The 14,409-nt window shown below is 44.2% G+C and overlaps 1 protein-coding gene across 22 annotated transcripts in view; it reads right to left on the bottom strand.

Annotated features, from left to right (window-relative positions):
• LOC127010458 (longitudinals lacking protein, isoforms A/B/D/L-like) overlaps positions 1 to 2,226 on the bottom strand; it is a 98,840-nt gene extending 96,614 nt beyond the window's left edge. For 19 of the 22 annotated variants that reach the window (XR_007763192.1, XR_007763193.1, XM_050884663.1 and 16 more), the window contains exons 1-2: positions 2,077 to 2,213; positions 861 to 944 (exon numbers count right to left, since the gene is read on the bottom strand). Coding sequence is in view for 20 of the 22 variants with exons in the window: in XM_050884663.1 (XP_050740620.1) it covers positions 861 to 941 (81 nt within the window). In the remaining 2 variants the exon portion in view is untranslated. Of the gene's footprint in view, positions 1 to 860; positions 945 to 1,075; positions 1,251 to 1,857; positions 2,020 to 2,076 lie in introns of those variants that run through there. The other 3 variants (XM_050884654.1, XM_050884653.1, XM_050884655.1) reach the window with 3 other exon arrangements.
• Positions 2,227 to 14,409: the final 12,183 nt, after the last annotated feature.

Raw genomic sequence — 14,409 nt, 5'->3', positions numbered from 1 at the left:
GGGGACTATCACATTAAACACTTATTTGACATGTAGTGTATATTACAGACTAAAAGGACTGTACAGAGCTATCAAAAAGTTGAAAATACTGCTAAAGTTGTGCTAGACAGAATGGAATTCAGAGACAGAGTATTGGAATTCGATGAACAGGTTAAGAAAAATGGCATAAACTCAAGATGAAGGTTGGGGTGAACTATCACGCCAAACATGTAGGGATGTGTACCTTGAGGGTAATTCTTTACGATAGGTCTGCCTCCCCTTCTGCCACTCCAGCCCTCCCTACCCATCAAGTCAATCCTGGGGACCAGTCGGTAATCCTGTTTTTTTGGGGAGAGAGTGAGAGAGAGAGAGAGAGAGAGAGAGAGAGAGAGAGAGAGAGTCAAATTAACTGAAAAATGGGCCTCCAAAATTTCCCTAAAAATTTCTCTGATACGGAAAACTACCTAGTCTTCATAGCAGAGGGGGGCGAAACCCCCTCGTTAGACAGGGGGGTTGAGGTTAGGTTATGTAAAGTTAGGTTGGAGTAGTTTAAATATATTCAACATAACGGTGTGAGCCATTGGAAATATGCAACGCGGGACAGGAAGTTTCTGTAAACTTTCGGGAGTAGGGAATTTTCACCATTTAAGGGAATTTTTTGGGAAATATTGGAGTCCCATATTTCAGTTAATTTCCCTTCCACCCCCCCCCCAAAAAAAAAAGATTCCCCACAGGTCCCCAGGCTTGTCTTGGGGGGTATGGGGGGCTGGAGTGGCGGAGGGGGAGGCGGACCTATTGTAAAGAATTACCAAATTAAGATTTTCCTTTGAGGCATCTGAATACACATGCAAATGTTTACATCACAGGGCAAGCCCCATTACCTTGTTGCGGAGTCCGCTGATGACATGGTAGAAGGTTGTGCGGTGATTGTTCCACTTCAGTGAAAGTAGTTCACCGTCCATTTTCTGTGGGACAAAACCTTGAGTGAAAAAAAGCAACCTAATGGAAAATGCAAGAATAGAGCTCATTTAAAACACCAAACTAATCTAACATATGAGGGCTGTGGAGGCAAATGAATAAATCTGTGGGTTCTCACTGAGAGGCGACCGTGGCGTAATGGTTAGCACGTCCACCCGGCAAGCGGAAGGGTCCGGGTTCGATCCTCGGGTGGTGCCTGCCTTTTCTGGTGGACCCCCTACCACTCCAACATGGCGCAGTGAGCAGGATCCAGAACAGCGATACACATTCCCCGGACTGGCCTTGCGGGGGGCCTTAGGGGGAAGATGTGTGGGTTCTCAATGAGAGGCGACCGTGGTGTAACGGTTAGCATGTTCGCCTGGCAAGCGGAAGGTCCTGGGTTCGATCCCTGGGCGGTGCCTGCCTTCTCTGGTGAACCCCCTACCTCTAACAATAACTTTTGACAGAATTTGCTTCTGCAAATCAATCTTTCACTTCAATTCACATTATGAAGCTCTCAGCAGACTATGGGGGGGGGGGGGGGGTGAAGCCCTCCTAAGGTATGATAGCTTATATTTGTTGGAGTGATTACAGCTGTGATAAATGCTTGGTTAGTTTTGTTGTACAGAATATGGCAACAGAGTAGTCAATCCACCATTGGAAGTTGGGTGCTTTTAAATACACAGAATATATGACTTGAAATGGAATTTAAATGGGAAAGACACACAAGGAAATGGAATTTGATAGTGTCACACGATGGAACAGTTGGCAGGTTCCTTCAACTGCCAGTTCTCCTACCTGGTAATTGTGCAGGGGGTCTAATGGTTACCGTATCAATCCTAAAAAAAAGCCAAAATAAATGGTTGGTCCGTGGAATGCGCAAGTGACCTTTGCCGAAAATGTACCTCCCGCGTGACCTGCCTGTGTGTGCCCGGCTGGGGGTGGGCGCCTCCACGCCCCGACGAGCTCCGGAACAGGCGGCGGGGCAGGGCGGCCAAACAATGAAACCAAGGAAACCCCGCAACACCCGCCCCCGCCCGCCCCGCCGTGCCCCGTAGTGCCCCACACAGCCCCGGGACGCCCCTGCTGCCGCCGCCTGCTACACTGCGTCAGCGGGGGCCGGAGGGGCGGTGTTCCTACCTCCTGAATAGCGGACTCAGCAGGGCCTCCAACGCGTCGCCATTTTCGTTGCTCGTCCTCGCCGTGACGTCACTCGCGTCCACAGAGACCGCGGCGGCGCCCTCCCCGTGTGGCAGGACCCCTTCCCTGTGTGTGTCCTGCTGATAAAACCATCTGATGACGAGTGTGCATTATTCCAAAGAGATCCAAGTCAAGTTTGAAGTGAAAGGCAGAGATGGAAGTGATATGAGAAAGACAGAAGACATGCATGGAGAGATAATGACCAAGGTTTAAATCCCCCCTCCCACTCATTCGTCTTTTTACATTTAAAGTGTTTGGTTTTAATATCGTCACCTTCATAAACAATAAAATATATATGCAGGAATGTACATATTCAGGAATGTTTTAATTAAGGCATATTTCCGACCTTTGAAAATGCAAATATGCCGGCCCTCGTGCGTCATAATGAAAATTGACCTAGCCTACTCTCATATGTAAAAATATGTATAATAATTACTCCATATTCCAACTTGTCGAGCACTATCATTTTCAGGGTATATCAGGACTTCGTGTGCGTTCCTGTCCTCTCCATGTTAATCTCTTAACCCTCCCTTGTTGTGCATTCCTTCCTACCATTGTATCTTTTTAGTTTCATGGTGCTATCTACACATGTATTAACAGTTGTATAATCACACACTGTCCTGCCTGGGGGTTGGGATGGCAGCTGTGGTGGACCACCACAGTTGTGAGGAATACCTTCTAGATTCGACCAAGTAAGTATAAGTAAACCAAGTAATCAATCAATAAAATATATAAAAAAAAATAGCGAGCCAGCAGTTGGAAGGTACCTGAGCGACCTTTTCTAAATCTTAGTTGGCCAATACTAAAGAGTATTTTTTCATATTAAAAAACCCCGCAGCCGCAGCTCCCAAGGCTGGCCCAGCAGGCGAAACAGAATTGTTCAGTTTCACCATAAAGAAACTTCATTTTCTGACTTTGCTTGTTATAGAGAACGAAAGAAAGACTGACTTTTAGGAGTAACAAAAATAATCTACACAACCGCCACTTACAAACACTATTATCAGTCCCAGAGGATTCGCCTCTGGGACTGAAGGTCTCCTAAGCCAAAACCAAGGTCCAGTCGTTTGGAGGCTTGCTGGATGACACAGTTAAGTCTGTTCATGCATATGGTGAGGATATCGAATAGTTTCACATACCTTGGTAGCGTGAATATCAATGGTGGATCTTAACGGGTAGACACTAGGCGGACTGGCCTGGCCCACGGTGTTATGGACTAGCTCAACACGAGTTATGACGGTGACGATATCTATGGAGGCGAGCAAAGACTCGAATATTTAAGAACTAAGGTGTAGCATTTTGGGCAGAGCCGGTAAAGACCCAAAATTAATGCTCCTATTTCAGAATTAGGGTCATGTTAAAGCCAAGATCGATAATCACATACAATATTTGGTAATACTTGACGAAGACTGTAGTACAACGTTGACAAACTTTGACTCGCGCTTCCTCGAACCTTTCTTTTTTTCGTGTTTAAACAGCTATAACTCCACTACTTCTGAATAAATCTGAATTCGATGCACAATGTCTCATTTTAAAGGGACACTTTAGAGAAGGAAATTATCCACAGATAACCTCTTATGATACCCTGAATTTGCATGGCTTGTTTTTATACAACGAAGAATACAACGAAAAAAGGGAAAGAAAATAACGCTTTCATGAAATATCCACAGCAGCATTATTATAGAGATGTGTCGATAGTATCGGTATCGGTAATGGTATCGGCCTTTATTTGTATTATCGGTATCGGTATCGGCAAGGGAAAAAATATATTGCCGATACTTCGATACTTCTTATATTTAGTATTTTAAAGTAGTTTTTATTTTTATGACCTTAATATTTTTCTAATTACTATTGATTTTATAATTATTTACTGAAAATGATGGTCTTTATAATTTCCATATATACTTTACGACGAGATTTTTCATTTACCAATTTGTGTGAAGTAATTATTTTATGAGATTAGGTGAACAATTTCTTTTCTGCATATTAGTCATTATTCACACCAGCAGCTTAATAACTAAGCCTTGTTGTTTACCTGCAACAATAAATTATCAATCTATCAATCAAAACATTTATTATTCCCACTTTCCAAGGTCATAATCGGTGGTTGAGAAGTCTGACTGAGATCACGGATACTGTCCTCAGCTCTGCATTGCATGTGAAGATGCACTCCTAGGATTGCTACTCTGAATGGGCTAAACAAACGGGTGAATACTTTATAAACTATTTTGATGGGGTAGCTATATTCATCCTTACCATATGTCACCACTGATTCCGTCTTTATACTCACGAAGCTTGAACTATTCTTTCAATTATCGTAAATTACCTGTGTGTCTCTGAGACTTTAATTGTAACAATGGGGTATATTCAGAGTTGCCAGCCAGCGGATGTCACCACCGACTAGCTCACGTCTTTGGGCCCACGAAGCTTGAACTATTCTCTTACAATTATTGTAAATTACCTGTGTTTCTCTGGGGCTTGTAACAATTACACTTCAAAACAATAAGTGATGCCATTGTTAATAGGATAGGGCAACTGCGTGGAAGCTTGTTCGGGAGGACCGTCGGAAGTATAAGCGGCGAGTGAGTGAAGCGACGCACCTCCAGACGTATGCTCCCCATTGGTTAAATAGTATTATGGTCGGCTGCTCGATCTACTTTCCCATCAGCTAAAATCCTGGAATGTGTGTGTAATGCCCCGACGAGCTTATTTTCTATCCTTCCTATTTCTCAACACGGCCTCTGCGTGTATCGAAATAACACGAGAAATTAATCAAGATTAAGGTATTCGCCGGCTGCCTGGGATTGAACCCGCGACCAGCGTAACGGGAGAGGCACTCCTTACCGAGTCGGCCAAAGAGGTACCCCACTGGCTAAGTGGGTTATGGGAGGCTCGTTCATCAGGCCGTCGCCGCACTACATGTGTTCCGTGGAAGCAAGCTGTGTGGAGAAAAGTACAGTCATTATATAGGACTGGCATTGTCCAACAGAGTATTTTCGATCACGTGATCTCGTGACGCCATTCTAGTGAACACATGTAGTGCGGCGACGGCCTGATGAGTGAGCCTCCCATAACCCAATCAGCAAATGGGGTACCTCTTTGGCCGACTCGCCCCCAGCCATAACTGCGACGGGCCGTCGTATTAAACAAGGGCCCGTTCCCCAACTGAGGGGGGGGGAGAGATTGCTCCCTCTTGGAAGAGGGAGCACGGGCCTTTGCCACAGGCGGCCCGTAGCAGGGTGCCGACAGACCGACTCTATCGGCGATCGAAATCTAGCCGACCAAGTCGGTCTGTCGACGAGGACTGGCGTGTCTCTGTCCCAACTGAGGGGTAAATCATAGAAGAAGACCGACTCGGTAATTTTTTAAGGAGTGGCTCTCCCGTCACGGTGGTCGCGGGTTCAATCCCAGGCAGATTAATTTCTCGTGTGTTTCGATACACGCAGAGGACGTGTGGGACCAAGAGAGTAATAGAAAAAGAGAATAGAAAATCTCTTCATTAAACTGGTGGCATACGGTGGGCATCCTCTCCTGCGGTTCTGTTGAGTTTCCCCAAATGGGTAACAAGTAGGATGGCCCATGCTCTCCGAGGTTGATAGAAAACGGGAAGTGTTGGAGTTATGTCTCAACGGGACATTATGAAATAGTGAACCGATAGTGGTCACTGTCAAAGGTCTCAACACACAGAAATTAATATACTTAATTTCTCGTGTGTTTCGATACACGCAGAGGACGTGTGGGACCGAGAGAGTAATATAAAAAAAGAGAATAGAAAATCTCCTTATTAAACACACACTCCGCAAGGTCGGCCGTGAGTCATCCAGCTCTGACTTGAACACAGTCTACTTCAGTTTTCAGCTCCAATGGAGTACTCGCGATATTACTATTCACATCGGGGTGGACAGAGCGATATATAAACATAATTAGAAAGTGTAGCTGTTAATGTAAATCCATAAAACAACCCCACATGGCATGCCTACCGAACGTCGATCCTGCTCACAGGGTTGTTTCTGTTTGAGACAACGCTGAGTGGAGGAGACCAAAAGGACGCCCACATAACTCACGACTGGGGCGTCAGCCGATCCTGCCGGGAGGGAATTTGGATGGACAAGGTATACATGTGGGAGCTTACTCGGGAGGACCGCGGGGAGTATGAACGGCGAATGAGTGAAGCGACGCTCCCCGGGCATATATATCCCCCCCAACCCATACACCACAGAAAAAAGATCAAATATGTTCAAATAATAAAGCACTGCCAGACACAGCATACACAGATGTATACAATGATCTGGTTTCTTCACTCAAACCCGACTACAACATGATCATTAAGGCCCACAAGAGTCTGCAGCCCATGCACACGTTTTTCACAAGTGGTTGGGTGAAGGAAGTGTGCGTTGCAGCACATAGCTATTGACTTGCATTGCTTTGAAAAAAAAAACTACTAATTTAGGGGAGGGGAAGGAGGGATAAAATACTCTCTCTCTCTCTCTCTCTCTCTCTCTCTCTCTCTCTCTCTCTCTCTCTCTCTCTCTCTCTCTCTCTCTCTCTCTCTCTCTCTCTCTCTCTCTCTCTCTCTCTCTCTCTCTCTCTCTCTTCCGCTCTACAATAGTTTAGTCAGACCCCACTTGGAATATGCGGTACAGTTTTGGTCTCCCCACCATACAAAGGACATTGCTAAATTAGAAGGTGTTCAGCGTCGGGCAACAAAAATGATCCCTTCCTTGCGAAACAGATCCTACGAAGAAAGGCTTTCCACCCTTAAGGGGAGCGTCTGCCATGTTCTAAGATATTATCAGAGGATCACCATTTTCTCACAGGTGATGTGTACCTTGAGTAGGAACATCATGTACAGTTTTGGTGAAGATTTGTTGAAAAAAAAAATTATGAATTTTTTTTCAAAAATTTCAAAATTTTGAAATTGAAAAAAAGCATATTTAGAGTTTAGATAGCTCAAAAATAAAAACACCACTGGAACGGGCATACAAAATAAGTGTATTCCTAGAGATTACTTTTCCATCTTTTTTTTTTTTGTTTCTTCAAAGTTTAAACTTAGAAAATTTATATAAAAATTTTGATGATGTTTATCCAGATTCTGATCACTAGCATTTATAGCTATTTTTTTTCTCTTTCCAACGCTATCTTTATGTTTGTGCTAGGTCCATAAATAACTTAGAAATATCAAATAAATGCGCGTGTGACCCTGTTTTGAGAAAACGAAGGAAAACTAAATTTATCGATCGCCCATCGATTCTGCTCTCCGATGACAATGTATTGGTAATGAATGTCAATGTAACTCTAACCCTGTGTAAAAAAATATCCTCTATTGCAAAAATTACGGACATAAAAGCACTGATTCATGTATGCATATTTTGGCGCGTAAAGGCTCTGTATGGCAACACTACCAGATATTTAAAGGGCCGCCAGACCGCGCGAGGATTTAAATTTTAAAAAAACTAACCTCGCCACGTGACACCCCATTGTATCCCTGGTATGATGAGCCCATAAAGTGAATTTCGAGGAATTAAAAATATTCATCAAAAATACCCCCCCAGACGCTCCCCTTAACATGTTCTCTCTTGAGCAACATCGCCTCCGAGGAAAACTGATCGAATGTTTTAAAATACTTAATGGTTTCACGAATGTAGACAGAACAAAATTGTTTATGATCGATGACACTTTCCAAACGAGGAACAATAGCATAAAACTCAAATGTAGACAAGTAAATTCAGACTGCACCAAATTTTTCTTCACCAACGTTGGAATGCGAGAATGGAATAAGCTCCCACCGTCAGTGGTCCAGTGTAACACCATTGATTCCTTTAAAAACAAGCTCGACCGTCACTTCCTTGAACTTAATATTAATTAGAGTAGAAAAGCAACGTTTTGGAGCCATCTGCTTAATGTAGAATCACTTAGGTTTAAGGACAGACCACCTAGTCTGGACCATGGGTCTGTGTGATCTGATGTTCTATGTAATTCTATGTAATTCTCTCTCTCTCTCTCTCTCTCTCTCTCTCTCTCTCTCTCTCTCTCTCTCTCTCTCTCTCTCTCTCTCTCTCTCTCTCTCTCTCTCTCTCTCTCTCTCTCATAGAATACCGACACTAGTCATTCGTGGGCGGGGGAAGAAAATAAAATCTCACCGCTAAATAATGTGACGGAGAAGGAAAACCCGATACACGGCGCAGTACCTAATTAGGGCGAAGTAAAGCCGGCCAGGTGGGAATGTTTGCGCCACTTTCCTGAACACGACACTGAGGCGACGACTAATTAGTGTAGCTGAGGAGGAAACGAAGCAGGTATTGCCGCCAACAGGGGCCAAGGGAGGCAGCGGCGGAGGCGGAAGAAAAAATGGGTGGATGGATTAAGGTAAAAGTTAGAATTATGGAACAAATAGCGGGAGCAAGAGTGAAACTAGGACTAAACAGAAGTGATCTGGATTATATAGGTTCGCAGAGAGGAATAGAAACCGTAGAAGGAAGAGAGGACGAGAAGGAGGAGCAGGAGGAGGAGGAGGAGGAGAAATCGAGGTGAAGCTGACCCCCTGGTGTGCTCGGTGATTGATCTTCCTTCGCCTCAGTCTCGGCTAAATCACCGGCAGGACAACCAATAACAAGCTCTTGAGAGTGGCGCCCCACGACTCCTCAACTCCCGCACTATTTTATCCTTCTCCTTCCCTGCCCCTCAGTTCTCGCGTCACCGCCAGCCATCCGGGGCCAGAAGAGTTCAGCGTTCGGGAAACACTGACCCTCGCCTGCCCACGCCCGTAAGGCACGCAGTATACGGGTTCAGAGGCGGTATTCTGACCTTAACGCCCTTGCGAAGTGAGTCTATCTTGCCCCCTCGCCGGCCCACGCCCATAAGGCACTCAGTACACGGGTTCAGATGCGGTATTTTCGCCTTTACGTCCCTGCAAGTGAGTCTCTCTTGCCACTTCGCCTGCCTACGCCCGTTAGGCACTCAGTATATGGGTTCACAGGCGGTATTCTGGCCTCTACGCATCAAGTATTTTGCTCTTGAGAGGTGAGCGGAACGGATGTCTGGCGGGAAGAAATGATCAGGCTTCGACCTTTACGGGGTAACGAGACTTAGCACATTTTTGCCCCCAAGGCTCTAGTATTGACTAGGACTGGAGTGTTAATAAGTTTGGGTCTATTAGGGACTATGGGGATTACTTGCTCACCTGGGGCTCGGGAAGGGGGGAGGGGGGTAGCACCAAGGGGACCAAAGAGAGGAGCTCGGTCGGTATTCTCAGACGCTTTTGCCTCCCACACCAACTATTTCCAACGTCCAAAAAAGAGATCAGTCTGGTTCTAACGAGTTTTTGTGAGGGTTCAAAGTGCAGAAGGAGGGTCAAACTACCAGAAGGGTCATAAAACTACCAGTGGAATTTTTTTTTTTTTTTTACAGCAGAGGAGACAGTGCAAGGGCGTAAAAAAGAAAACAATAGTGAAAAAAAAAAAAAAAACGCTACTTACTGCTCCAAGCCCATAATGCCCATAACGCCTACGGAAGCCTAGTCAGATATGTGAGGCTGGACGTCGAAATGTTTACGAATATGACCCATGTACCGAAGCTTTGAGGTAATGGCCGGTCTTGATTCCCAGCAGGCGACGGTGTGTTCGAACCCTCCTCCCGCGCCTGACTGTCTAAAGGGGCGATTACACTGGGCAAATTTTCCGTGGATCTTCAGTCAAACCACGATTTCTGCTAGCGTGGTTCTCATTTGTTTCTTGTTATTGCTGCTGCTGCTGATGGTAAGTAATACCGTCGTCCTTCAGTGAAATCTACCGTAGTTTTGAAAGATTGTGGCCACGTCAGAAAACCACTGAAATATAAGAACCACGGCAGCGGAAATCGTGGTTTGACTGAAGATCCACGGAAAATTTGCCCAGTGTAACAGCTCCTTCACACGTCACGAAATATCCCTCGAGGTGGATTCTATACGGCTTGAAATTATTAAGTTCAGGCTTCTATGTTATTGTCTTCTGGTTTCTCTAGATGCATAACAGACTTCGCACTACTCTTAATCTTAATAGAAGCATCGAAACAGCTTCCTCTCATTCATGCTTTTTATATTTTTTTTTACTTAGTGATGAAACATTTCCTTACACGTTCCGTACTTTTGAGCACCGAAGATGAAACGGCTTTGCTCTTTTTGTAGTCCTTTTATAGTTGATTGGAGTGTATGCGTAAGTGTGTGTATGAGTAAGTGTGTGTATGAGTGTGTGTGTGTGTGTGTGTGTGTGTGTGTGTGTGTGTGTGTGTGTACATCCTCGCCGGCTCCACACCACACGGCACCACCTTCGGACAACTCCTTTAACACACACACACACACACACACACAGAGGGAGGCCTGGAAGACACCTCAGCAAGCTATATGAGGTGTATCCAATTTGTACGCATATTTCAATTAGTACTCATACCAGGAGAGAAAAAAAACATCATCTTGGGAGAATTTACCGAATAGCTTTTTTTTTCTTCTGATGCGTACGAATTGGAGGAAAACGTACGAACTGGTAAACATGCACGGCTCGTTACTCTAAGGCTTGTCCACTCCTCGTCTCACTCGACCGATTAAGAGGAGACGAAGACGCAACGTAAAGCGCTTCAGGATGACTCACACCGTCCGGCTCTTACTCAAATTGAAGAAAAAAAAGTTGCCCGTGGGAGGGAGGAAAGAACGGTGGAATAGATGGATGGAGGGAGGGAGGGAGAGGGAGTGGGGAGGAGTGATGGCGGGAAGGAGGTAGAGAGGATTGAAATGTGAAGAGAAATGAGGGAAAAAATGAGCGAGAAAAAGATTGGTTATACGATTCGGATGAAAGCGATGAGAAGGAATGGCAGCAGCTGGGATGGTGCCGAAAGGGGGGGGGGGGCGAGAGAGAGAGAGAGAGAGAGAGAGAGAGAGAGAGAGAGAGAGAGAGAGAGAGAGAGAGAGAGAGAGAGAGAGAGAGAGAGAGAGAGAGAGAGAGAGAGAGAGAGAGAGAGAGAATGTATGTATGTACGTTTATCTTCAGTCTCTGCTCTCACTGAATGTTCGCTAACCTTGTCTCACTTTCTCTTACTCTCCCCCCCCCCCCCTTAGTCCAGGCTCCTTCTCCTGTTCTCTCCTTGTTTCCACGTCAGGATTTCTCTATTACGACCCCAAGTCCCTATTTCCAGGCTTCATTTTATTTCTCCTTTCCCTCCACCAAGAGATATCGATGGAAGTTACTACCACTACCACTACTACTACCACTACTGCTCTCTTTTTTTTCATTTAGATAAATTAAATTACAAAAACAGGCTCAGAGTTACACGTTTTGTGGGCATCTCTCTCTCTCTCTCTCTCTCTCTCTCTCTCTCTCTCTCTGTATATCTACCCCTTTTCTACCCATTTCCTTCACTGATACCCTTTTTACTGCAATTAACTTTATCTTTTTACCACTTTCCTTCATAAGATACCCTTTTTACGGGCCTTAGTACTCTCTTTTACCACTTTTCTCTAGACAAGATACCATTTCAACTGCCACTAACACATCTTTTTTAACCCATTCCTACATAATAAACAATTTTTACTGAACTTAACATTATCTTTTTACCTTTTCCCACACAAGATACCCTTTTCATCGCCAGTTATTTTATCCTTTTCCCCCTTCCTTCACGAGAGACACCCTTTATACCAACCTTAACTTAATCATTTTACTCGTTTGTTTCATTGGTCATCTTTATTTTTGTTACCACCATCACTTCTCACGGCTACCTAAGTGTCTCAGGGCGGCTGTAGAGACACATTTGATTCCCGTGTTAAGGGTAATGAATCTCTGGATGTCTCTCGTCCTCCCGTGAATGCTAGTGTTCTTTCTTTTCTGCCGCAGTGAATGTGAAAGCAAAAACTCTTTACCCTGTTTTCGTTCTATATTTTTATGAGGAAGTGGAAAAAGTAGCAGTGGTGGGGGCGATGGTGGTGGTAGTGGCAGTAGTAGTAGTAGTAATAGTAGTAGTAGTAGTAGTAGTGGTAGTAGTAGTAGTAGTAGTGGTGGTAGTAGTGGTAGTAGCAGTGGTAGTAGTAGTGGTAGTAGTAGTGGTAGTAGTAGTAGTAGTAGTAGTGGTAGTAGTAGTAGTAGTGATGGAAGCTGTAAAAAAAACCCAATTGTTATAGAAAAGAAGAAGAAGAAGAAGAAGAAGAAGAAAAAAAAGAAAAAGAAAAAGAAAAAGAAGAAGAAGAAGAAGAAGAAGAAGAAGAGAAAGAAGAGGAAGAAGATTAAGAAGAAGCAGAAAGAAGAAAAAGAAGAAGAAACATGGAAACACGGAAATGCAAGTAACAGAAAGGCTACTGGTTCCTTACAAGTTTGCCCGCTTAGTGAAGAACACAAAAAAAAGAAAAAAGAAAAAAGAAAAAGAAGAAGGAGAAAAGGAGGAGGAGTAGGAGGAGAAGGAAGAGACAATAAAGCAATAAATCGAGAGAGAAAAAAAACAATAATAATAATAATAATAATAATAATAATAATAATAATAATAATAATAATAATAATAATAATAATAATAATAATAATAACAACAGCAACAGTACAGTACCGGTAGTGTTAATTATAATCCCGCTGGCAAATTCCTTCACGAGTAATCGGCGCACGTGACACTATTAAGAGTTTATCGGGGAAAGCGTAATTAATCTATTATTAGTGCAATGAAAACTGGCATCATTAGCGTTATTATCATTACTATTATTGTGGAGATTTCCGTGCTGACGTTATTGCAGTCGTTATAAATTCTTCCTCCTCCTCTCCTTGTTATTTTTCCTCTATATTAATTAATCTCTTATTTGTGTAGTGAAAACTGGCATCATTATCATTTCTTCTTCTTCTTATTATTATTATTACTACGGAGATTTTTGTGCCGAGGTTTTGCTGCTGTTCATTTTTCATCTTCTTTTCCTCTGCTTCTTCTCCTTCTTCTTTCGTTATTTTCCACCATCGTCATCATAAGTTTTCAGTGCCCACGTTATTGCTGTTGATCATTCTTCTTCATCATCATCTTTTCCTTTACTTCTTCTTCTTCTTCTTCTTCTTCTTCTTTTTCTGTTAATCTCTACCTACGTCATCATCAGTTTTCAGTGTCTACGTTATTGCTGTTGTTCATTCTTCTTCTTCATCTTTTCCTTTACTTTCTTTTTCTTCTTCTTCTGTTATTTTCCACCATCGTCATCATCGGCTCTGAACACCTGTGCCTACCTGCCAAGCCTGCCGTGTGCTAATGACGAGGAGGCCGCGGCGGTGATATATTCATTTTTATCGCGGTAATGAACACGCCGCGCCGCTACACACATTCCAGCACATCATTTCCCGCGGAGCACAACACCGAGGAAAAAATAATAATAAAAAAACATGGCGCGAGAAAACTAAAGCGAGAATAACACCGATAATAATGATGATGATGATGATGATAATGATGATAACACCATCATCATCATCGCTATTACTACTACCACCACCAACGCCACCACCACCACCACCACCTGTCTCTCTAAAGTGTTAAACCATCAAAGGGATGAAGCCGTACCCTCAACAGGACTGCAGGTGTTTCCCTCCTCCTCTTCCTCCTCCTTTTCCTCCTCCTCCTTCTCTTCCTCCTCCCCACCGTGGGCTTCTGATATGGCGGTGACGGAGGGGGAAGCAAGGCGGCGGCGGCGGCACCACACACACACACACACACACACACACACACACCCCATCACCAGATTGAACGGCCGCGCACGTCAGCTGGAGACAATGAGTCGCGCTCGAGCCCTTGTGACGGACCGGCGCCGCATCCCGTCCTTTGTCCGTGATATTTGCGACGACGATGATGAGGGTGATGATGATGGGGGTGATGGTGACGAGGGTGATGATGATGATAGTGACGAGGGTGAGGGGAGTGACGATGACAGTGACGAGGTTGACGATGAAGGATGATAATTGTAATGATGATGATGACGATGATGAAGGATGAGGGAAGAGAAGAGAGGGACGTGGGAGTGTGTTGTGTGTTGCTTGTCATCGCGGTAATAATAAGTGTTGATAATGACCCTACTACCATTTCTACTACTTCTACAACTACTACTACTACTGCTTCAACCAATCCTTCTCCTCCTCCTCCTCCTCGTCCTCAAACTACTACTACTACTACTACTACTACTGCAACTTTTTCTACCACAATAATTACCACTGCTACTATTTGGTATTTTCCTAGACTTTAATCTTCACTCGATCTCAGCATCAATGTTCGTCGCGCGGCAACACCACACGTTTCCCAGAAGGC

This window comes from Eriocheir sinensis, chromosome 43 (assembly GCF_024679095.1).
Source record: "Eriocheir sinensis breed Jianghai 21 chromosome 43, ASM2467909v1, whole genome shotgun sequence".
NCBI classification, from domain to species: domain Eukaryota; kingdom Metazoa; phylum Arthropoda; class Malacostraca; order Decapoda; family Varunidae; genus Eriocheir; species Eriocheir sinensis.
The sequence above is the reverse complement of the archived record's forward strand: the minus strand, read 5'-3'. Positions and strand labels throughout refer to the sequence as shown.